The sequence below is a fragment of the Schistocerca nitens genome, chromosome 7 (assembly GCF_023898315.1).
Source record: "Schistocerca nitens isolate TAMUIC-IGC-003100 chromosome 7, iqSchNite1.1, whole genome shotgun sequence".
NCBI lineage: Eukaryota > Metazoa > Arthropoda > Insecta > Orthoptera > Acrididae > Schistocerca > Schistocerca nitens.
In genome coordinates, this window is record NC_064620.1 from 545,391,472 (window position 1) to 545,416,713 (window position 25,242).

Below are 25,242 nucleotides of genomic sequence, written 5' to 3' on the forward strand. Positions count from 1 at the left end.
GACTGATAAGTCGAAGAGGGCCAATGAGATGGAGAGGGGGAAGACTGTTTGCCTTTCGATGATTGTTTTGACTTTTGGCGATTGGCAGAAGAGCCAGACGTCTGCAAACTCGAGGTACACAAGAAATCTTCCCAGGAATAACCCTTTTTGAATTGATGGTTTGCTGGCTGCGTTGCAACTGTCTTCGCCGGTGCAGGCGAAGAACGGGTAGCAGAATCTACAGCCCAGGAAGTAGGAGATGGAGTGTCAGCTTGAGGGCGAGGCGACTTTGCCACCATCAAACTGAACTGTTAAGTCACAAGTTTGCTTAGCCATGTTTTTTGTGAGATGGGGAGAGGCTAACACGGTGCTGTAGATTCCAGACGAAGGGACATTCAGTTTACAGCTTGCCAACAGTTTCCGGGCAACAGGAAAAGGTACCTTCTCCTTCACCCTTATCTCCTGAACAGCCCGCTCATCTTGATAGACAGTACAAGAATGAGAAGAATCAGCATGTTCTCCATGACAATTAATGCAGTGGGGGGAAGGAGGTGGACAGGCACCCTTGTGTGCAGCCCTGCTACAAGTGACACATTTGGCTGCAATTTTACATGATGTGCTGGTATGATTGAACTTGTGGCATTTATAACACCTCAATGAATTGGGAATGTAAGGGCATACAGAGATGACTTCATGGCCTGCCTTTATCTTGGTAGGAAGCGTTAACCAATCGAAAGTCAGGAACAATGTGCGAGTGGGCACCAAATTGGCAGCTTCCTTCTTCATAACTCGATGAACAGCAGTAACGCTCTGATCCAATAGATAATTAGTTGTTTCGTCCTCTGTCAAACCATCCAACAGCCGGATGTAGATAACACCGCAGGATGAGTTAAGTGTCCTGTGAGCCTCCACTTTTATAGGGTATTCGTGGAGGAGTTGGGTCTTGAGTAGTTTCTAGGCCTGGAGAGCACTATCAATTTCCAAAAGCAGAGTTCCATTGAGGAGATGGGAGCATGACTTCACAGGGCCAGTGATGCCATCCATGCCTTTCTGTATAACAAAGGGGTTTACAGTAGCAAAAGTCTGGTTTTCGTCTAAACATGAGAATAGTAGATATCGAGGCACATCAGGAAGAGACACTGAAGCAGGAGCCTCATTCCACTTTCTTTTATGTGAAACACTTGGAGAAAGAGAAGAAAAATCAGTCATTGGGAAGAAGTCCCCCATGATTGTCAGTGTCTCTGATGGCATGCTCCTTCCATCAGGAGCCCTCCAAAGGGGATCCTCCCCCCCCACCTTAGGTGATTGTCCTCACCTTAGGTCACATCTCCCAAACGACAGATGGAGGGACCAACCAGCAGAGGAGGAAGGTAATAGCTCAGGTAATCACCCCTCCCTGGGCGTGGCCTGTACCAGGGGGTATGTGCGGGCCCTACATGCCCACCTGCGGCTGGGAATTACCTGTTACCCAGTCTCCTGCTACACATCAAATGCATGGGTGGCCATCAGGCACACATAGGGAGGAGAAGAAAAAATAAGAAGGAAAGGAAGAAAGAAAGGATTGCCTCAAATGCCACAGCGGAGGAACAAGAGAGCAGAACAAGTAAAGAAAGGGACAAGGAAAAAACTGAAAAGGGAAAGGGCTAAACAAGGGAAAGAGCAAAATGAGGAAAGAGCAGTACAGGGAAAGGGCAGTACAGGGAAAGGGCAGTACAGGGAAAGGGCAGTACAGGGAAAGGGCAGTACAGGGAAAGGGCAGTACTGGAAAAGAGCGGTGCAAGGAAAGAGCGGTACTGGAAAAGAGCAGTACAGGGAAAGAGCAGTACAAGAGAGAATATTCCTACAAGCAAGCCAATGCAAATGGGCTTCAGGAGCCCATGAAGGCACAAGACATCTCCCAAAGAGGGGGGAGGAGGCAAGCGGCACAGAAAGAGAAGCAGTGCTGCGAGGGTTGGGGCTCCGTTGTTGCCAAGCACGTACTCACCAAAGAGCGGTGAGCCCCCTGGGGGGTGGCTCAGTGGAACACTCTCAGATTCTGTAAGGAATCTGCAGATGAATTAGCCCCTCTCTTAATCATAACATGTCGTAGATCATTTGAACAAAAAACTGCACAAAAAATTCCTGCACATTTATTCAGTTCAATCTTCATAATATATCAAGATTGACAACTTCCTTTAAACGTCCATAAATTTAGAACTGTTTACTTCTGAAAGTGCTATAATGTTGTATTCTGTGACTGCAACCAGTTAAATACAATCAGAATCGGCAAACTTGTACAAATACCTGATTGCAACAATTTGTTGGGATTGAAATGGGACGGTGACATAGGCTTGAAAATAGATACAGAAGGTGAGGTGGTAGACTTTATTTCATTGATAGAATACAGGGAAATGGTCAATCTACAAAGGAGATTGAAACTTCCTGGCAGATTAAAAGTGTGTGCCAGACCGAAACTTGAACTCGGGACCTTTGCCTTTCACGGGCAAGTGCTCTACCACTGAGCTACCCAAACACTATTCACGCCTCGTCCTCACAGCGTTACTTCTGCCAGTACCTCGTCTCCTACCTTCCAAACTTTACAGAAGCTCTCCTGCGAACCTTGCAGAAATAGCACTCCTGAAAGAAAGGATATTGTGGAGACATGGCTTAGCCACAGCCTAAGGGATGTTTCCAGAATGAGATTTTCACTCTGGAAACATCCCTTAGGCTGTGGCTAAGCCATGTCTCCGCAATATCCTTTCTTTCAGGAGTGCTAGTTCTGCGAGGTTCGCAGGAGAGCTTCTGTAAAGTTTGGAAGGTAGGATACGAGGTACTGGCAGAAGTAAGGCAGTGAGGACGAGGCGTGAATCATGCTTGGGTAGCTCAGTGGTAGAGCACTTGCCCGCGAAAGAGAAAGGTCCCGAGTTCGAGTTTCGGTCCAGTAAACAGTTTTAATCTGCCAGGAAGTTTCATATCAGCACACACTCCACTGCAGAGTGAAAATCTCATTCTGGATACAAAGGAGATTGCTTACAAAATGCTATTGGAATATCCCTCAGGTATGTGGGAACCATACAAAATATAACAAGGGATACTGAACATGTACACAGAAGGGCAGCACAAATGGTTACAGTTTTTACTCATGGGAGAGCTTCACAGGAATCCAAAAAATCTGAACTGCTGGATGTTTGAAGAACAATGTCAACTAATCCTCTGAGGTGCCATTCCCATAGAATTTGCACACAGAAGATGAGACCAATTACAGCACACACAGAGGCATTTAAGTAGTCATTTTTCCTGCACTCCACATGTGAATGGAATGGAAAGGAACCCTAATGTGTAGTACAGCAAAAAGTATACTCTGCCAGGCACTTTTCAAAGCGGTTTGCACAGTATGGATGTAGACCATAGACCATAACAACATTCCTTTGGATGTCTTGGTATTTATGCACAAACATTGGGAGAGTGCTATAATACAAGGGCATGCTGAAAAGTAATGCCTCCAAATTCATTTTTTTTTTCTTTTTTTCTCGGTATCATTTGAGGTATTATGTGTCATGCATATTACTCAGGTGACTTTCCCACTTCACTGATTCAAGTTGCAACCCTCTGCCACTAGAGGGCTCCAAACTGTAGTGTGTAACATGGTGGTGCATAACATAACTATATCGGTGTGTGAGAAACAGCTTGCTGTAATCAAGATTCTGAAAGCACAAATTTGAAGAATTTAACCACACATGGGGCACTCTCTCCTTCAGCATGACAGTGCCAGATCAGACATGAGCACTGCAACAACTCCAACAGTCCATCACCTTGGATTCACTGTTATTGATCATCCTCCATACAGTCCTGACATGGCTCCATCTGATTTTCATCTGTCTACAAAACTTAAAGAACACCTTTGAGGGCTTCACTTTGATAGTGATGAAGCAGTGCAATCAGAGAGGTTGTGACTCTGTCAACAAAGTCAAACATTCTGTAGTGACAGTATCAACAAACTAACCTCTAGTTAGGATAAATGTCTTTGTCACCAAACAGGGCAGCTGAGTTGAGGAATAAATATTTAGCCATGAAGAATAAGGATGCAGAATGTTAATACAGTTAGTTTTATTTAAAAATCTTTAAGAGTTCTCTTATAAAAAAAATTGGAGGCATTACTTCTCAACATGCCCTCGTAGCTAACGTAATAACACAGATCTGTTCCCTCTAAATACACTGCCTGACAAAAAAAAAGTTAAGCACCCAGAAGGGAAGGAGGATACGAAATGGAAGTTCAGAGGTTGATAGGGTATGCAATGTTGTCTCAGTAATTACAAAACTAAGTGAAATTTGTAAAGAATTTGGCACTATGAACACACTTATCCACAAGACACTGCACTTCCTCTGGACCGAACCCAGGCACTGATTTGGTTAGGAAGATTCACACAACCATTGCATCCTCTCCTTACTAGTCAACACCTGTTATAACTATTTCTCAGAATCTTGGGTACTGGCATTGGGATGGATATGTCAGGGATAGACCTGGGGATCTTGATGGTGATGAGAGTATCTCAACATCACGTAGACAGTTCGTAGAGCTACATGCTGCATGTGGATCAGCATTATCCTGTCGAAAAATAGCACCATGGTACTGTCGCATGAGAGACAACACATGAGGACACAGTGGAATAATGGTACTTCCCCCCCCCCCTGCCCCCCCCCCCCCAGGTTGCCACCACACTCCCTAACAACAGTTATTCGGGGTAATGCACAACCATGATTCATCGCTGAACATAATGCAATGCCAGTTGTCAGTAACACATGCTTCCTGATCACAGTAACACACCAAACAGAGCCATTTGTGTTTGTGGTGTTGATGGCAGCCTATGCAAAGGGCAGTAATTTCATAGTCTGGCAGCTGCTAGTCTCCAACCAATGGTGTGGGATGACACAGAATGTTGCAGGAAGTCTGTTACTCATTCTCATATGGTAAGCACAGAAATGCAGTGGATGATGAACCTCCCTTGTGGTGGTTGGATTCGGCCAGCTGGAACCTTGATGACAAGTATGCCTGCCCTCATTTTCCCATACCGTCTAATATCAGGCCGTTGTCACACTGACATGCCCCACAAATCTGAATATTGCAAGATTCAATTACTTGGCTAAAAGCAGACACACAATGAGAATCCTTTGAAACTCTGTCTTGTGCTGATAACACTGTCTCTTCATACAGATCACACAACATTTGATTTTGTTCATGCTCCTTAAATACCTTAGCAGGCCAGACAACAATACTAAATATGAACAACATTAATCCATTCAGGTCACCATTCTACATGCCACACATGGCATGCCAATGGTGTGTACATATACAAAGTTATACTGACATTCTACCATGTCTCCTGGGTGCTTCCCTTTACTGTCAGGCAGTGTAGTTACATACTCACATGCTCAGATCATCAAAGTTATCACAGCTTATCTATAAACATTTGCTTGATACATACAAACGTTGAAACTTTCATTGCAACTAGGAAATTTAATTAATTTGTACACAGAGTGTTAGTGTTACGAAAATTCAAACTTTGGTGATAATGTAAGGACCTGTGAATTGGCATTTGGAATGTCCACTATTCCTTCAATCTTTTTACTTTTGATGTATTTTTATGAACAGGTTTCAAGCTTTGTTTGCAGTACACATCATTGGTATCAACAAGAGTAATCATAGATCTTTAGCAAACTTACTTTTTCTCTATAACTTTCCATGAGCCATAAGGATCAACCCTTGGAGCAGGACCTATAGGAGCAGACATCTTGGGTTTCTCCTTGGCCTCTTCTTTTTCTTTCCTCCCATAAATTTCCTTCATTTTCTCACGCTGTATGCGTGCTTGTTTTTCTTCACTTATTTGTTTTTCTTCTTCTTTCTTCTTCATTTCATCTGTTGCTTTCTTTCTCTTTGCTGCCTTTTCAGCTCTCTTGGTCTCTTCTTTTTGCTCTGCTAATGAAACATAGCCATCTTCTGGTGGTTCCCACACTGATTCTAAATAAAGAGAACACTATATTAGCACATAAACTTATACTCAGTGGAAGATAACACTGTAAGGAAAATAGCACTGTAAGAATTGCAACAACGTTGAACAACTGCGAGACACTCTGGACAGATCATGTAGAGATATAAGAGTTGTGAAGACTTGTCTGTCACTTGAGTAAATCCATAGCTGACAACAGAGACAGTGGAAGATAATATTAGCTAGCTCAGTTTACTGTCTGTGGGTTTTTGCTTTCTATTATGTTTTACATGAATTTCAGAGTTGCTACTCCATCACTTTTGTCTAACTGATTTTGTTCTAGGAACTCCTTTTCATAATTGTCAAGCAGTTATATATGTGTGACTTTGATTTAGATTGAACTCAGGCCTAGTCATCGAGTGGTAAAGCATGAGCCTGGAAACAAAGATATCGCGGGATTAAATCCTGATCAACAGGAAATTTTCAGTCTGCCTTTTATCTAGCAATCACCACTCAGTGATGAGAAGGCTTTTCAGGAATGAAATGTGGTTAAAGTTCCAAGTTAAACTGTAGATCCCCTTTCTCCAGGTGGATAAATGTAATAGATTCCGGACAGGCAAGTTGCCAAAGTGGTGTCCAACTGGAAGACTTGCACTTACCCACTGATCCACACACCATTATCAGTTAAGCAGAACAGATAAGAACAAATGCATCATCAAAAAACAAGAAGCTCGTAACGTAAAGCTTGTAAAATTATAAAAATTGAACTACCTTTGAAATACAAATATGTTACAACAAATCAATATATACAACAATTCACTGATTATTACTTACAATAGATGGACTGCAAAGAAAGTTGTATAGTAACTGATGAAATATACAGAAATACGAAATTAGTAAAAATATTTTATTTTTTGACACACCCATAATTTTTTTTTTCTTTAGATAACTTGTTTCCACCATCTCAAATGGTCTTCAAGAGATCACAAAAACCATTTTAACAGTTATAGCAGTCATGATCTCATAGTTTATAAAACAGTTAATGTAGTAGCCACCAGAAAGATCGCGGGAGGCGCACATTGGCACGGCGCGTCACGGACGGTAGTTGCCGCAAGTAGAGTCCCGTCCACCAGAGGGCACGCGAGAATTCGGACGCGACCTCTGCCGGCGTAACAACACGAACACCAACAACAACAACTCCGGCAGCAAGGGCCGTGCCCAGTGAGTTAACATCGGGCATGCCTAGGACACAGTCCCGGTCTACGCTAAGTGAAGTGCGACGTAACGTGAACAGTGTTACTACACAATTGGCGACGAGTAGGGTCGTTCTTTCGCGTGTTGCGTCGTTGTTCCGGTTTCGCAGCTTCTCCACGGCATGGAGGATTTGGTGCGGGTTTTGGTGGCGCAGCAGATGGAGCTCATGGCCACCATGAAACAAGTGCTTCTGGCGTTGCTCTCCACGCCGTCTGCTCCGGCGCAGTTCCCTCCTCCCTTTCCCCCGTATGACGAGACGGCGGAGGATTGGGACGCATATGAACATTGCCTTCGGCAGCATTTCCAGGCATTTCATGTTGCCGATGCGGAGGTATGTCATGCTCTCTTCTTGTCTTGGATATCTCCCTCATTGTATCAAGTTTTGCGGCAGCTAGCGCCGTTGCAGGAACCCTCGTCCTTGTCCTTTGACGCATTGTGTTCATTGCTGTCTTCATATTATCACCGCCGCACGCATGTTGTGGCGGCTCGGGTCGAGTTCTATCAATGCAAGAAACAGCCCCATCAGTCTTACCGGGTGTGGGCCGCTACCCTGCACGGTCTTAGTCGCAAGTGTCATTTTGTCACGGAGCAGTCGCGAGAGTCGTATGACCACGTTATGGTATGCGACGTCATTGTTCGTTCGGCCCCTGATAGGGAGGTCCGGCAACGGGCCCTGCAGTTAGAAGACCCTTCCCTCGAGGAAGTCCTGTCCATTGCTCAATCATATGAAGTCTCTCATGCAGCAGGTCAACAGCTGGAAGCGTGGTGCGACGTCGCGGAGGTTCAGGGCGGCGCGGCCGCGTCCACTGTGTCCGGGGTGGACGACGTGCGAGCGGTACAATCCGGCCGTTACCGCCGCTCCCACACGGCGCGTAAACAGAATTCCGGCCGCCGGCCCCTGTTGCCATCCTGTGCGTCGTGCTATATACATCATGATCGGTCAGAGTGCCCCCAGCGTTGGGCCGTTTGTCGCAAATGTAATAAAAAAGGTCACATTGCTAAAGTTTGCCGCTCAGCCTCAAAAGAATCGAAGGAAGCAAGTACAGAGGACATGGACGTTGACATTCAGGAAGTTTCATCGGGCCAGGCTCCCGACGCATCGGCTCGCAAACTCTTTATCGAGGTGTCAGTTCGGTCGCGCCGGTTACAACTGCAAGTAAATACGGGCGCGGCAGTTTCGTTGTTGAATGCAGAAACTTATTCCGACCTTGGATCGCCCCCGTTGGCGCCAGTTTACCGGTGTCTACGCGGTTATGGTAAACAGTTCATTCCCCTACTGGGTCAATTCACTACCGACGTGACTTACAAATCAGTCACTCGCCCTATTACTTTTATTGTTGTCAGTGATGCGAGCTCCGCTAACCTTTTTGGCCTGGATGCCTTTCAAGCTTTCGGTTTTTCTATCGGTGACACCATACAGTTGGTCTCCGAAGACGTTCCCTATCACTCATTGGAATCTTTGATCTCAGACTTTCCAGATATTTTTGAGGAGGGCCTGGGGCGTGTTTCCGATTTTGAAGCTCACTTAATGTTGAAGGCGTCGGCTCGCCCTCGTTTTCTACGCGCGAGACAGATCCCCTTGGCTCTCCGCCCTCAGGTAAAGGAAGAGCTAGACCGGCTGACAGCCCTAGGGGTCGTTCTTCCCATTTCTTCCAGTGAGTGGGCTTTGCCCCTCGTTATTGTCAAGAAGCCCTCGGGAAAACTACGTCTTTGTGGCGATTTCAAGGCCACCATTAATTCCCAATTGGTGGTGGACACCTATCCTTTGCCTCGTGCTGATGAATTGTTCTCCGCCGTGGCGGGAGGCCAATATTTTTCGAAAATCGATCTGTTGGAGGCTTATCATCAGATACCACTTGATGAGGACTCCAAACGGCTGGCGGTCGTCAACACCCCGTTTGGCCTTTACCAATACCAGCGGTTGGCCTTTGGAATATCCAGTGCCCCGGCGATATTCCAGCGTTATCTTGAGCATGTCACGTCAACAATCCCTCATTGTATTAATTACCTGGACGACATAATTGTCACAGGCCGCAGCACGAAGGAACACTTGCACAACCTTCGCACCCTCTTTCTCATATTCAGGTCTGTGGGCTTGCGTTGCAACCTGCATAAGTCAACCTTCTTCCAACTGTCCATTGAGTATGTGGGCTACACCATATCTCGGCACGGCATCCAGCCACTAGGAAGTTTGGTCCAAGGTATCGTCAACCTTCCTCGGCCCACTTCGCTGAAAGAGTTACAAGCTTTTTTAGGCAAGATAGCCTATTACCACCGGTTCATTCCCAGGGCTTCCACCATAGCCCGCCCCCTGTACTGCCTTCTGCACAAGGGTGTTCCTTTTGATTGGTCGCCTGCATGTGAGCGAGCGTTCACCTCGTTGAAGGGCCTCCTCACGTCAGCCCCTTGTTTGGCTACTTTTGATCCCCATAAGCCGTTGGTCCTGGCTACAGATGCTTCGCCGTATGGGGTGGGGGCGGTCCTGGCCCATCGCAACGCAGATGGTTCCGAGCAACCACTGGCGTTTGCATCGAAAACGCTTAGTCCCGCGCAGGCCCATTACTCCCAGGTGGAAAAAGAGGCTTTGGCCATTGTCTATGCTGTTACCAAGTTTCATCCTTTCTTGTATGGCACGAAGCTTCAGTTAATCACTGACCATAAGCTGTTAATATCGTTATTTGGCCCCGCCTCTCAGATTCTAGATAGGGCGGCCCACAGACTACAGCGCTGGGCCTTGTTCCTCTCTAAGTACCATTATGACATTCATTTTCGCCCTACAGGACAGCATGCCAACGCCGGCGCTCTTTCCCGTCTTCCGGTGGGCTCGGATCCTACGTTTGATCGAGAGGAGATTATGTGTTTTCATTTGGATGTGGCGTCCCGCCAAGCGGTTGATGGCTTCCCAATCACTAGTTCTCGAGTCGCCAGGGAAACGGCGGCTGACCCGGTTCTCCGGCAAGTAGTTCGCCTCATTCAGCAGGGGTGGTCATCCCGCCCTCCGGGCCAGGCCTTGGACCCTCTTCGTAATTATTTTCTTCTACGAGACCGCCTCTCGGTCTTGGAAGGAGTTCTCCTTCTGGCTACCGATGATACAGCTCCCCACGTGGTTGTTCCTGCAAGTTTACGAAGGGAGGTCCTCACTGGGGTGTTTCCCGTACTAAAACCTTGGCTCGCAGACATGTGTACTGGCCCGGTATTGACAGAGAAATTGAGCACTTGGTGGCCGCCTGTTCCCAGTGTGCGAGCCAACAAGCATCTCCCAGGGCAGCGTTCTCTTCATGGCCGCCGGCAACCCAAGCATGGGAACGTGTTCACATCGATTTTGCGGGCCTGTTTCTCAATGGCTCTTGGCTCATTGTCATTGATGCTTATTCCCGATTCCCATATGTGGTTCGCTGCTCCTCAACCACTTCAGAAGTTGCAATCCAGGCACTAGCAAAAATCTTTTCTGTGGAAGGTCTGCCAATCACCCTGGTCTCGGACAATGGACCGCAGTTTATTTCGCAAACCTTCCAGGATTTTTGTAGGCGCTTCGGTATTCGGCACGTTTGCTCTCCCCCCTTCCATCCACAATCGAATGGGGAAGCCGAGCGCATGGTGCGCACATTTAAGACGCAGATGAAAAAGTATGTGCACGAATTTCCTACAGAGGAAGCATTGACGTTTTTCTTGACGGCATACCGGACCACACCAATGGGAGAACGCAGCCCCGCAGAGCTCCTCCATGGGCGTCAACCTAGGACTCTGCTGCACCTCCTTCAGCCTGGTCCTCGCCAGTCTTCACAAAACGGAGTACCTGGCTTTCCACTGGGTATGTCGGTCTGGGCCCGTGGGTTTGGTCGCAATCCACGTTGGATACCGGCGGTGGTCCTGCGCCAAAATGGCTGCCGGCTCTATACCTTGCAGGCGGGGGATCGGGTGGTACATCGTCACCAAAATCAGCTACGTCCATGTTCGGGCACCCACCCTCCGACCTCTCGGACACCGGCTTCCCCATTGCCGGCACCTGTATTGGTTTCACAGGGGACGTTACCTCCTCTCCCCGCTGTGACTCTGCCGCACTGCGATGGTTCTCAGCCTTGGCAGCCTCCAGTAGCTCATTCGAGATGCCCCAGCGAGAGCCGGCCCCCCTAGCAGGCCCGGTTTCTCAGGGGGCTAGTTCACCTGTGGTCATCCCTTCCCTTCGTCCCTGCCACTGGGTCTTGCCCCTCCCGAGGTGGAACAGGATCCGGAGTTCGATAGCTTGTCGCCCGTTCTGTCCCGGGCTCCGGTTGTGGGATGACGGGGGCCTCTTCGTGTGGGTCACTTCCAGCCGTATTCGAAGGTTCTGGCTCGAGGGTTGGCAGATCCCCTCGACTCCGGCCATCCAATGGATGTGGAGGTCATCGCTCCTGCCCGACGATCCACCTTCCGACGCAGTGGATCACAGTGGCTTCACCCCCCAAAGGAGGAGGAGTGTAGTAGCCACCAGAAAGATCGCGGGAGGCGCACATTGGCACGGCGCGTCACGGACGGTAGTTGCCGCAAGTAGAGTCCTGTCCACCAGAGGGCACGCGAGAATTCGGACGCGACCTCTGCCGGCGTAACAACATGAACACCAACAACAACAACTCCGGCAGCATGGGCCGTGCCCAGTGAGTTAACATCGGGCATGCCTAGGACACAGTCCCGGTCTACGCTAAGTGAAGTGCAACGTAACGTGAACAGTGTTACTACAGTTAAGATGCATCATTACACAAGAACAAGTGAGACAATTCGCAAATGAAAAATTACAACATAATAATTTCCTCATGGGATGAAAGAATATTGGGAATGCTTGAATTACATTCTGAACAGTTTCTAAAAGAATAAAATAGTATTAGAAAGCCATGGAAACTACAGAGAAAACAAAAGATGGGAAATATTATGTGGTTTGTGGCACTAGCTACTTTTGCTTCACAGTTTTCCAGCATCAGAGATTACATCTATTAGAGTGTTGAAGCTAAAACTCAACAGGAAATCTAACAGGCACTCAGTACACGGAAGGAACACCTCAGTTCCTAGATGGATAAGGTATAGCAACTCAACTTGGCAAAAATCTAAGGTACCTAAATTCTGATGCAAAAGGGGAAATTAGCTAACTTCCAGGATTAAATCATGAAGCAAACAGAGAAAGAATATCTAAGATACAAAACGCCTACAGAATCACATGGAGCAGATCAAATTTAAAAAAATTGCTGGGATTGAAAACTATGATTAAAACACTACAATACAGCAATGAAAACCATAAAATATATATATTAGGGAAACATTCCACATGGGAAAAATATATCTAAAAACACAGATGATGTGACTTACCGAACGAAAGTGCTGGCAGGTCGATAGACACACAAACAAACACAAACATACACACAAAATTCAAGCTTTCGCAACAAACTGTTGCCTCATCAGGAAAGAAGGAAGGAGAGGGAAAGACGAAAGGATGTGGGTTTTAAGGGAGAGGGTAAGGAGTCATTCCAATCCCGGGAGCGGGAAGACTTACCTTAGGGGGAAAAAAGGACAGGTATACACTTGCACACACACACACACATGTCCATCTGCACATACACAGACACAAGCAGACATTTGTAAAGGCAAAGAGTTTGGGCAGAGATGTCAGTCAAGGCGGAAGTAAAGAGGCAAAGATGTTGTTGAAAGACAGGTGAGGTATGAGCGGCGGCAACTTGAAATTAGCAGAGGTTGAGGCCAATTTCAAGTTGCCACCGCTCATACCTCACCTGTCTTTCAACAACATCTTTGCCTCTTTACTTCCGCCTCGAATGGCATCTCTGCCCAAACTCTTTGCCTTTACAAATGTCTGCTTGTGTCTGTGTATGTGCGGATGGATATGTGTGTGTGTGTGTGTGTGTGTGTGTGTGCGAGTGTATACCTGTCCTTTTTCCCCCTAGGGTAAGTCTTTCCACTCCCGGGATTGGAATGACTCCTTACCCTCTCCCTTAAAACCCACATCCTTTCGTCTTTCCCTCTCCTTCCCTCTTTCCTGACGAAGCAACCGTTGGTTGCGAAAGCTAGAATTTTGTGTGTATGTTTGTGTGTCTGTCGACCTGCCAGCACTTTCATTTGGTAAGTCACATCAGGGAAACATTCCACGTGGGAAAAGTATATATATATATATATATATATATATATATATATATATATATATATATATATATATATATATATATATATATATATATATATATATATATATATACACACACACTCCTGGAAATGGAAAAAAGAACACATTGACACCGGTGTGTCAGACCCACCATACTTGCTCCGGACACTGCGAGAGGGCTGTACAAGCAATGATCACACGCACGGCACAGCGGACACACCAGGAACCGCGGTGTTGGCCGTCGAATGGCGCTAGCTGCGCAGCATTTGTGCACCGCCGCCGTCAGTGACAGCCAGTTTGCCGTGGCATACGGAGCTCCATCGCAGTCTTTAACACTGGTAGCATGCCGCGACAGCATGGACGTGAACCGTATGTGCAGTTGACGGACTTTGAGCGAGGGCGTATAGTGGGCATGCGGGAGGCCGGGTGGACGTACCGCCGAATTGCTCAACACGTGAGGTGTGAGGTCTCCACAGTACATCGATGTTGTCGCCAGTGGTCGGCGGAAGGTGCACGTGCCCGTCGACCTGGGACCGGACCGCAGCGACGCACGGATGCACGCCAAGACCGTAGGATCCTACGCAGTGCCGTAGGGGACCGCACTGCCACTTCCCAGCAAATTAGGGACACTGTTGCTCCTGGGGTATTGGCGAGGACCATTCGCAACCGTCTCCATGAAGCTGGGCTACGGTCCCGCACACCGTTAGGCTGTCTTCCGCTCACACCCCAACATTGTGCAGCCCGCCTCCAGTGGTGTCGCGACAGGCGTGAATGGAGGGACGAATGGAGACGTGTCGTCTTCAGCGATGAGAGTCGCTTCTGCCTTGGTGCCAATGATGGTCGTATGCGTGTTTGGCGCCGTGCAGGTGAGCGCCACAATCAGGACTGCATACGACCGAGGCACACAGGGCCAACACCCGGCATCATGGTGTGGGGAGCGATCTCCTACACTGGTCGTACACCACTGGTGGTCGTCGAGGGGACACTGAATAGTGCACGGTACATCCAAACCGTCATGGAACCCATCGTTCTACCATTCCTAGACCGGCAAGGGAACTTGCTGTTCCAACAGGACAATGCACGTCCGCATGTATCCCGTGCCACCCAACGTGCTCTAGAAGGTGTAAGTCAACTACCCTGGCCAGCAAGATCTCCGGATCTGTCCCCCATTGAGCATGTTTGGGACTGGATGAAGCGTCGTCTCACGCGGTCTGCACGTCCAGCACGAACGCTGGTCCAACTGAGGCGCCAGGTGGAAATGGCATGGCAAGCCGTTCCACAGGACTACATCCAGCATCTCTACGATCGTCTCCATGGGAGAATAGCAGCCTGCATTGCTGCGAAAGGTGGATATACAGTGTACTAGTGCCGACATTGTGCATGCTCTGTTGCCTGTGTCTATGTGCCTGTGGTTCTGTCAGTGTGATCATGTGATGTATCTGACCCCAGGAATGTGTCAATAAAGTTTCCCCTTCCTGGGACAATGAATTCACGGTGTTCTTATTTCAATTTCCAGGAATATATATATATATATATATATATATATGGGAGGAGAGAGAGAGAGAGAGAGAGAGAGAGAGAGAGAGAGAGAGAGAGAGAGAGTGAGTGTGTGTGTGGGAGGGGGGCGGGGGGGGGGGTGCAAGCGCGCACGTGTATGTGTGTCTGTTGCTGACAAAGGCCTTATTGTCCAAAAGCTTTAACTGTGAGAGTCTTTTTGTTATGCCTATCTGTGACTCAGCATCTCCGCTATATGGTGAGTAGCAACTTTCCTTCTCATAATACTGATACATCAAAAGTGTTAATAAATGGAGGCATATCACTAATTCATGACATCAAAGAGTGAGAAAGAGAAACACTTATGAAAAGTTTGAGTCCAGTTTTCTTAAGCACAATTTTAATCAAAAAGAAGTCTCGAGCATTATATGAGCATAGTGGGAAAAACCTTTGACACTTTCAGGAATGAATGATAGAAATTTTACAATGAAATATGATAGGATGAATGAAAGATTTCTTTACCTAGTCTTCTCAGTTAAGGTTAATAACAACTGACTGCTTGAAACTGAACGATATCTTCAGGAAATTGGTATCACAAATGATACAGTACAGGATAGAGATGCAATGAGAACACTTATGGGAATCATCGACTTGAAAAGCAAGAACTGGAAGCAACAGAATCTGGGCAAAAGAATGGAAGAGAAACTTCATTGAGAAGACGAATAGCTCTTAGGAGAAAAAAAAAGGAAAGCAAATTCATCAGCTAAATAAGTTCAGTTGGGCTCTTCAGTTAGGTATAATGATGGGAAAAAAAGAGTTCCTAAATTACATTTAATTTGCAAATTAGAGCAACACTTATTCATTTGTTTAACTTATCTAATATGAGCAATAAATGTATATTATAAAATAGTAATTGAAATGTTGTTGACCATGTCTTTAAATTGGAATGAAAACCTTTTCACACATATGAAGTGATCATACCTCCACTTTCTGTATTCCAGTAGTATGTATGGCCTTCATCTGATTTGGCTTCCCACCACACTTTTTTCTCCTCCTTTTTTTCTGTTTCAGCGGTTTCTGCAGATTCTTTCACCCTAAAGGCAATATCTACCAATTCTTTTTCTTCCGAGGTGCCACCTTCCTCTAGATTTTTTTGCATTGCTTTCTCTTTGATAATTTTTGATGTGTAATCTGCTTCAGCTTCCACGTCCTTCAGATACGCTTTCATGGCAGCCTGTTGCAAAATTTTACCAATGCATTTGTTACAACTCTGAGTGATTTTCAATTTAGACATACTATCAACTTAAGGAGAGAAATAAAAGTCACTGATACTTTGCTGGAAGAGAAAGGTCTTAATTGGTGATTTCCCCACACATATTAACAGAACAGCATTATGCAAGAAATCTAGAAAGCTTTTCAACAAAATTAAAAAAAAAAAAATTCATAGACCACACAGCTCTGATCACAAAAGTCAATCTTTTTTTTCTGGTGCTTTTGTCCCTCATTGGTGCCCAGTCAGCATGCTTATTAATGGATTTAGCAACGTTAATCTAAGGGGTGACCAGATGCCCTTCCTGTCACAATTCCATTAGCCCCAAGAACGGAATACATGTACCCCAATTGGCTGCATACTGCTATTCATGTGAAAGTGAGAGAAGGTTTCTAAATGTTTATGAACCATGTAACTGATGTGGAACTTGGGTACCAGTCCAGTATTTACCTAGTGAGATGCGGGAAGCTGCCTAAAAACCACATTCAGGCTGGCTATCACACTGGGTCCAATCAGGTGCACCTCCTGCACCTGAATGCAGCACTTTAACATGCATATCTGTCTGGGTAGGTAATAGCAAAAGTCAACACTGTTCCAATTTAAATTCAATTCTCTCTCTATTGGCTTATGTACTGTGGGTCTGAGACACCTCTGGAAAACATTCATCTGATGTGGGGAAATTATGTTGGAGCAGCTGTCTTAGTGTTCTGCTACAGAAGAGAAAAGAAGAGAGAAACACACACACACACACACACACACACACACACACACACACACACACACACACACACACACACACACACACACACACACTTGCTTGCAGAAGAAGTATGTAGTTTTATTTAACCTTTCACTTGCTTTTAGTATCACCATTCAGTTCCATAACAATAACAATGCAATACTTTTTTGAGATTCCCTAATGCAAATCAGATAAACTGTACATTTACCTTCCTCACCACAGGACTGAGGATGAAAGGGAGGGGCTATAATGTGACAGATGCCACTCTTTGTACAAAAATCTTCAAAATCTTGAAACACAAACTGTGGGCCATTGTCAGTCACTAGCATATACGACAGTTCTTCTAGGAACAAAAAAACATTGAGAGGTTTGTGGCTGTAGCTGCTGTGGATATGGACAGGTAGAAAACAACATAAGTGAATTTTGAGAAAGGATCAACTACTACAAGCCAAAAGGTTTTAAGGAATGGACCTATAAAATCAGCATTAATATGCTCCCAAGGGGTGCTGGGGGCCGACACATGGGGAAAGAGAGGCCCGTGGTGTCGCCTGATGGGTGGCGCACTGTGAGCAGGCTGACACAATACATGTGATGTTACTGTAAACACCCAGCCAAAACACATTGCGGTGGGCCAAAAATTTTGTACAAGAAACACCCCAATGGTCCAGGTGGACAAAGCGCATGACACCCCACCACAATGTGGACAGGATCGCAACTGTGTGCACTGACTCTTCAGTAGCCAACAGTAACACACTATCGAAAATGAGGCAGTGGTGGTGAGCACAATAATTACACAAGGGATCCAATGCTTGGCTTGATGGTTTATCTGTTCAGCCGTGATGGACATTTGTAAAACAACCAGACACAGGACAGGATCGGCCACGACAGCCACCATCCATGGGGTTTCAGGCTTCAATGTCTAAATGGAGAACCTACAATTTATTCTGATCAAATGCTGGATCAGGGCCAACTGGCAACTGAGAAAGAGCATTTGGATTAGCATGTTGGCAGTGGGTTGGAAATGAATCTCATAGTTATAGCATGGCAAAAACGGAGCCCAGCATTGCAGGCAATGGACTGCTTTGTCCAATAAAGATGCCAAAGGGTGGAAAAGAGAAACAAGAGCAACAAAATGAAATTTAGAACCATATATGAAAACATGAATTTTTTTTTTGAGTGTGGCTTCTTTTTGTATCTGTGAGTGGCACTGTTGCTCCTGAATGAGAGTTTTGGAAGTGTATACAATAGGATGTTTGGAAGAGTCCACACATTTGTGCATAACAATAGCCCCAAGGCCATACTGGGAGGTGATGGTGAATGAGCTAAGATGTTGGCCTGCTTGGAAGGTAACTAAGCACGGTGCAAAGTGTAATTTTTGACTTCAGTAGGGTAAAAGCACACTCACAGGTGGGCAACGAGTGAAAAGGAACACCTTTCCATAAGAGAGCACGAAGTGGCTGAACCACTGTGGCTGCAAAAGGAAGAAATTTATGGTAGTAAGAAATCCTTCCAAAAGAAAGGCCGGCAATTCTTTGGCAGTGGTAGAACACAGCAAAGCTGCAATGCTTCAACTTTGAATTTCAACTTCCTCTACCTAGCACAAATATTTCTCTCATTTCTTGATTAAGAAAGCAGTTTATATCTGGCACAGCATGAAATTCATTAGCAGCTGCTGAATTTCTGCTGTTGTCTTTATATGTTATGCTAGTACACCAGAATGTACCATTAAGTTATAATTTAAATTTATTACTCTCACAATATCTGTGTGACATGGTGTATGGCAGAAAATGAACACATTTCACTTTGAATGACCTTTTAAAATAAATGGTGGCTGCTTATATATTATGATACTGATGAGTAAGTGAAACAAATAATTTTACTATACCTCTTCCATCTTTTTCATCTCATTGTCAATGTTTTTATTACTCTCATATTCCTCTCGGCTCTTCTTACTAATTTCTGAGATGCGTTTGGCAACATTCTCCTTGTGTCTGGAACCACCCTCATGGAATTCAATGCTCTAGAAACAAACAGTCACAAGTTACAGGGTTCCAAACAAATATTAAAAATTTGGTAGGAACTGGCATATTTCCAAAAGTTTTAGGCTCTGAACTGTTCAGTTTAGCATAATACGGATGAATGTTAAAATGAAATACAGAAGGACTATTTATTTGGAATACACAAGAAATTGCTAATGGAATAGGGAATACTGTAGGAAAAGATTTCAATTAATTGTGCACAAATTAGTTCAATGCAACTCTAATTTATTCTATTAGTTAGCAAGAATCAACAACACACTTTACTCTTTCTCGTGCTAAGTCTGGTACTTTTAGCAAAGATTAATGCTGTGGAGGATTTGTGCCATTCCAATGTAAAATTAGACTTCTGTTGTGATGATCTGCTACACATTTCAACTCATGTAGACATATGGATAGCTTATAGGCACGAGCAAATACATTGCAGAACTATATAATAATTGAGTAATGCCAACATAGAACCACTCAGGCCACTTAAAATCAAAGACATTATAAGCATCCATATACAACAATGTGTTGGTTAATATGTTGCATCTGTCAGTTTCTGGTAATTTGATATTCAAAGGTATGGTGTGTATCAATAGAAGACACATTTCTATGGCAAAAAGTTACTTTCAAATTTTTGTGAACCAAAACTCCAGAATTGTCCTCCATTTCCCTCACTACTTTGTGTGAGAGTCAAATGGCTAAGTTATGAGTGATTTGTCATGTGTGTAGGTACGTAAATAACAATTTTCTCCTTACCAGTTGCTGTACACCATGACACCAATGGCTTAGTAACTACTTCAATGCCCGTGCTATTTGGGTTCTCCAGTTCCAGCACCTGCACAACTGAATTGAGCATCTCTCTCTCTCTCTCTCTCTCTCTCTCTCTCTCTCTCTCTCTCTCTCTCTAAATCTACACCTCCTTCTTCCCCAACATTCCCTTCCTTGCCACTTACATCCCATATTGCCAGCATTGCGACCAGCTTTAATGTGTGTGGCATCCACATTCCCAAGCTACAAAAAAACTTTTCGCATTCTATATTGTTTTTCCTCCCATATAGCCTCAGATTTTTCAGATAGGTTCATTAACACAGACAGCACACTACCACCATTTTTAAAAGAAAAGAGTGCAGAAAAAAGAATGGCTTTCTTGAAGGAGTGCTTCTAGAGTTTACCTAGGATGGTTTAAGGAGGCCACAGAAATAGCACATCTGAATGCATATGCACCCAGATCTGAATTTTTAATTAAAAATAAGTATATTGCATCTTGAACAACTGATTATTTGTCAGGTAGAATGAACAGCATCCTTAAGAGACCCTCAGTCACATTGAACAAGTCATGTAATAAATTGGCCAAAATAAGTGTGTGTGTGCATGTATGTTAACCCCCCAAACCTCCCTTCCCTCCCCAAGCCTACTTCTCAATACTCTGCAGATCACTGGAAATCACTACATACAGCAAACAGCTACCTATGTAACAGACAGTGTGAATTAAGGCCCAAACACTACAAGCTGCTTCTTGGAGCACTACACTGAGAGGGGTGCCAGAGGCGTCACAGATGTATGATTTGTATACAGGGTGTGTCACAATTAATAATGACTGCCTGGGTTGCCAGACTGAAGTGGGCACTAGGGGAGCCCATATGCAGTATTTGAATTCAGTTCACATCACGACTAGTAGCGAAAACTTACATAGGTGAAAGAGTATAAGGGAAACAGGGGGGGGGGGGGGGGGGGGGGGACACCAAATAAAAGTTGATTATGTAGAAAAATGCTCTCAAATCAGCCCTGGTAATGGATGGAAAAGTAAACCTGCATTCTCAGTGCAATTTAGTGGAGCATGCTACATCTTTAGTTACGAACCAGACAGTGCAACTCATACATACTGTTCAGCCAATCAGTATGCCTGAAAGAATCATTTCAAGCTTAGACCATGTGGGCATTGTCACTTTAATACAAAAAGGGTGTGTCACTATATGAAGTTGTCCACTGAATTGGTGTACACCACATCAACACCATTTGGACGTTCAGCCACTATCATGAGAAACAGAACATTGAAGATTCACTTCACACTGATCACCCAGATGATGACTGAAACCTACAAATTATGGCTTGTAAGCCCCGCAAGGAACATGAAATCTAATGGGTTCACCAGAGAGGTGTGTCCATCATATTTTGGATGGGTATCATGCACATATGTTGGACACATGTCTTCACTTTCAAGCACAATTTTGAAGACTGTGCAACATTGTGAAGGGATCCTGAAACACATTGTGTTGCCCTAGAGTAAACATTTTGGTAACAGATTCATCTTTCAAGATGATAATGGCTGAGCACACTGGGCCCTTCTCATGGAAACCTCCCTCCTTTCGAGTTATCAGTCTTCTGACTGGTCTGATGTGGTCCACCAAGAATTCCTCTCCTGTGCCAACCTCTTCATCTTAGAGTAGCACTTGGAACTATTTGCTAGCTGCATTCCAATCTCTGTCTTCCGCTACAGTTTTTATCCTCACAGCTCCCTCTAGTACCATGGAAGTCATTCCTTGATGTTGTAACAGATGTCCTATTATCCTGTCCCTTCTTCATGTCAGTGTTTACCATATATTCCTTTTCTCTCCAATTCTGCACAAAACCTCCTCATTCCTTACCTTATTAGTCCACCTAATTTTCAACATTTGTCTGTTGCACCATATCTCAAATGCTTCAAACTTCTTCTATTCTGGTTTCCCCACAGTCCATGTTTCACTACCATACAATGTTGTGCTCCAAACATACATTCTCAGAAATTTCTTCCTCAAATTATGGCATATGTTTGATACTAGTAGACTTCTCTTGTCCAGGAAAGCCATTTTCTCCAATGCTAGTCTGCTTTTGGTGTCCTCCTTGCTCTGTCCGTCATTGGTTATTTTGCTGCCTAGGTAATAGAACTCCTTAACTTCATCTACTTCATGACCACAAATCCTGATATTAAGTTTTGTGCTGTTCTCATTTCTGCTACTTCTCATTACTCTATTCTTTCTTCAACTTACTCTCAATCCACATTCTGTACTCATTAGACTGTCCATTCCTTTCAGCAGATCATGTAATTGTAATTCTTCTCCACTTTTGCTTAGTACTGCAATGTCATCAGCGAATTGTATCATTGACATCCTCTCACATTTAATTTTAATTCCACTCCTGAATCTTTCTTTTATTTCCCTCATTGATTCTTCAGTGTATAGACTGAACAGTAGGGGTGAAAGAGTACATCCCTGTCTTACATTCTTTTTAATCTGAGCACTTCATTCTTGGTGTTCCACTATTATAATTCCCTCTTGGCTCTTGTACATTTTGTGTATTACCCATCTCTCCCTTGAGTTTACCCCTAATTTCCTTGCACCATTTGACATTGTCGAATGTGACGAACGCTTTTTCAACATCAGCAAATCCTATGAACACATCTTGATTTCTTTTTAGTCTTGCTTACATTGTCAATCACAATGTCAGAACTGTCTCTCTGGTGCCTTTACCTTTCCTAAAGCCAAACTGATCATCATCTAACACATCCTCAATTTTCTTTTCCATTCTTCTGTATATTATTCTTCCCAGCAACTTGGATGCACGAGTTGTTAAGCTGATTGTACAATAACTCCCAGACTTGCCGGCTGTCAGCTCTTGCTGTCTTCGGAATTGTGTGGATGACATTTTTCTGAAATTCAGATTGTAGATCACCAGACTCATACATTCTACATGCCAATGTGAATGGTCATTTTGCTGCCTCTTCTCCCAATGATTTTAGAAATTCTGGTGGAATGTTATCTATCACTTATGCCTTATTTCATCTTATATCTTTCAAATCCCTTTTAAATTCTGATTATAATACTGGATCCCCTATCTCTTCTCAATCAACTCCTACTTCTTCTTCTTCTATCCCATCAGACAAATCTTCCCCCTCACAGAGGCCTTCAATATACTTTTTCCACCTATCCATTCTCTCCTCTGCATTTAACAGTGGAAATCCATTGCACTCTTAAAGTTACACCCTCGCTTTTAATTTCACGGAAGGTTGTTTTGACTTTCCTAAATGTTGATCAGTCCTTCCGACATTCATTTCTTTTTCGATTTCTTCACATTTTTCATGCTTCCCTGCACTTCCTGTTTCAGTAACTTGTATTTCTATATTCCTGAATTGCTGTGACCATTTTTGTACATCCTTCTTTCATCAACCAAGTGAAGTAGTTCTTCTGTTACCCATGGAATATTCACAGTTAATTTCTTTGTACCTATGTTTTTCTTTTCAACTTCTGTCATTGCCCGTTTTAGAGATGTCCATTCCTCTTTAATTGTACTTCCTACTGAGCTATTACTTACTGCAGTATCTATAGCCTTAGAGAACTTCAAGCATATCTTTTCATTTCATAGTATTTTTGTATCCCACTTCTTTGCATATTGATTCTTCCTGAATTATCTCTTACACTTCAGCCTACTCTTCATCACTACTACATTGTGATCTGAGTCTATATCTGCTCCTGGGGGTGCCTCACAATCCAATGTATGATTTCAAAATCTCTGTCTGATCATAATGTAATCTAACTGAAATCTTCCCCTATCTCCCGAATTTTCCAAGTATACCACCTCCTCTTGTGATTCTTGAACAGAGTATTCACAATTACTAGCCAAAACTTATTGCAGAACCCAATTAGTCTTTCTCTTCTCTCATTCTTAGTTCCTAGCCCATACTCTCCTGTAACCCTTTTTTTCTATTAATTCCCCTACAACTGCATTCCAGTCCCCTAAGACTATTAGATTTTCATCTCCCTTTACTACTGCTACTCGTTCAGTATCCTCCCATCTCTTTACCTTAAGCTTGCAATGGCAGCAAGTGCACCTCAACTATTGTTGTCGGTGACAGTTTGCTGTTGATTCCAACAAGAACAACTGTACCATTGAACTGTTCACAGCAACACTCTCTCTGCCATACCTTCACATTCACTACACCTGTTACACAGTTTTCTGCTGTCGTTGATATTACTCTATACTCATCTGACCAGAAATCCTTGTTTTCTCTCCATTTCACTTCACTGATCTCAACTACATCTAGATTGAGCCTTTGCATTTCCCTTTTCCAATTTTCTAGCTTCCCTACCACGTTCAAGCTTCTGACATTCCATGCCCCAACTCATAGAATGTTATCCTTTCATTGGTTATTCAATCTTTTTCTCACAGTCACCTTCCCCTTGGCAGCCCCTCCTGGAGATCCAAATGGGAAACTATCCTGGAATCTTTTTGGTTGGGCTTCGGTTGTTTGGGGGAAGAGACCAAACTGTAAGGTCATCCGTCTTATCGGATTAGGGTAGGATAGGAAAGGAAGTCAATCGAGCCCTTTCAAAGGAATCATCCCGGCATTTGCCTGGAGTGATTTAGGAAAATAATGGAAAACCTAAATCAGGATGGCTGGATGCGGGATTGAACCGTCGTCCTCCCAAATGCGAGTCCAGTGTGCTAACCGTGGCACTACCTCGCTCGGTCCGGAATCTTTTGCCAATGGAGAGATCATCATGACATTTTTTTGAATTACAGACCACATGTCCTGTGGACACACATTATGTGTCTTTGATGCAGTGGTTTCCATTGCCTTCTGCATCCTCAAGCCATTGATCATTGCTGGTTATTCTGCCTTTAGGGGCAGTTTCAAACCCCAAAAGCAAGAGAGTGCCCTGAATCTCTGTCTGCACCTCCACTCTCTTTGACATGTGACTTCTTATGCTGGAAGTCTTTGGCTGCCAATGCTGATTATCATTCAAAATTTAAGCGGAGGTGTAATTTGAACCCAGGACCTAGTGACGTTTTGATTACTAACTAAAGACGCTACCCCTACATGGGGACAAGGATAAGATACATGGAATGTCCTCCAATATTTGCTGATCTGCTTGGGACCAGTTTAAACTTTTAATGTGTATTGTAAGACACCTCTACATGCTAGATGAAGAAGCTATTCATCAGATAGTGGGACATATGTGAGCAGTAATATATTGATCAACTTATGGACTGAATACCAAGAAGGATTTAAGCATGTTACAATGGATTGGTTGGAACAACATGGTATTGAATGTTCGTCAACAGCAGATTCTGATTCCATGGTATGCAAAAAATGTGTACTTCCGAATAGATGGCCTTGATTTTGGTTACTGTTTTGTTTTTATTTGTCAGTAATTTTTTTATATTTATTTTTATTTTCATAACAATTATTCTCTCATTCTTCACTCCCCTTGACTCTAAGACTTCACATGTTTGCAGATATGCAGGTGATGTACAACTGTCCATGAGCTGCGTATATTATTATAGAAAAACATCTGTTACAAAAAGCATTATCTGCAACTTTGAAACAACCTTCCACTTAT

At 44.2% G+C, this 25,242-nt stretch overlaps 2 protein-coding genes across 2 annotated transcripts in view; one reads left to right on the plus strand and one right to left on the minus strand.

The window, feature by feature from the left end:
- LOC126194641 (uncharacterized) overlaps positions 1 to 25,242 on the plus strand; it is a 183,112-nt gene that overhangs the window by 116,823 nt on the left and 41,047 nt on the right. The window lies entirely within an intron of this gene.
- LOC126194638 (WW domain-binding protein 4) overlaps positions 1 to 25,242 on the minus strand; it is a 130,961-nt gene that overhangs the window by 11,795 nt on the left and 93,924 nt on the right. The window contains exons 3-5 of the mRNA XM_049932811.1: positions 18,727 to 18,861; positions 15,814 to 16,066; positions 5,680 to 5,974 (exon numbers count right to left, since the gene is read on the minus strand). Of these exons, the coding sequence (XP_049788768.1) occupies positions 5,680 to 5,974; positions 15,814 to 16,066; positions 18,727 to 18,861 (683 nt within the window). The remainder of the gene's footprint in view (positions 1 to 5,679; positions 5,975 to 15,813; positions 16,067 to 18,726; positions 18,862 to 25,242) is intronic.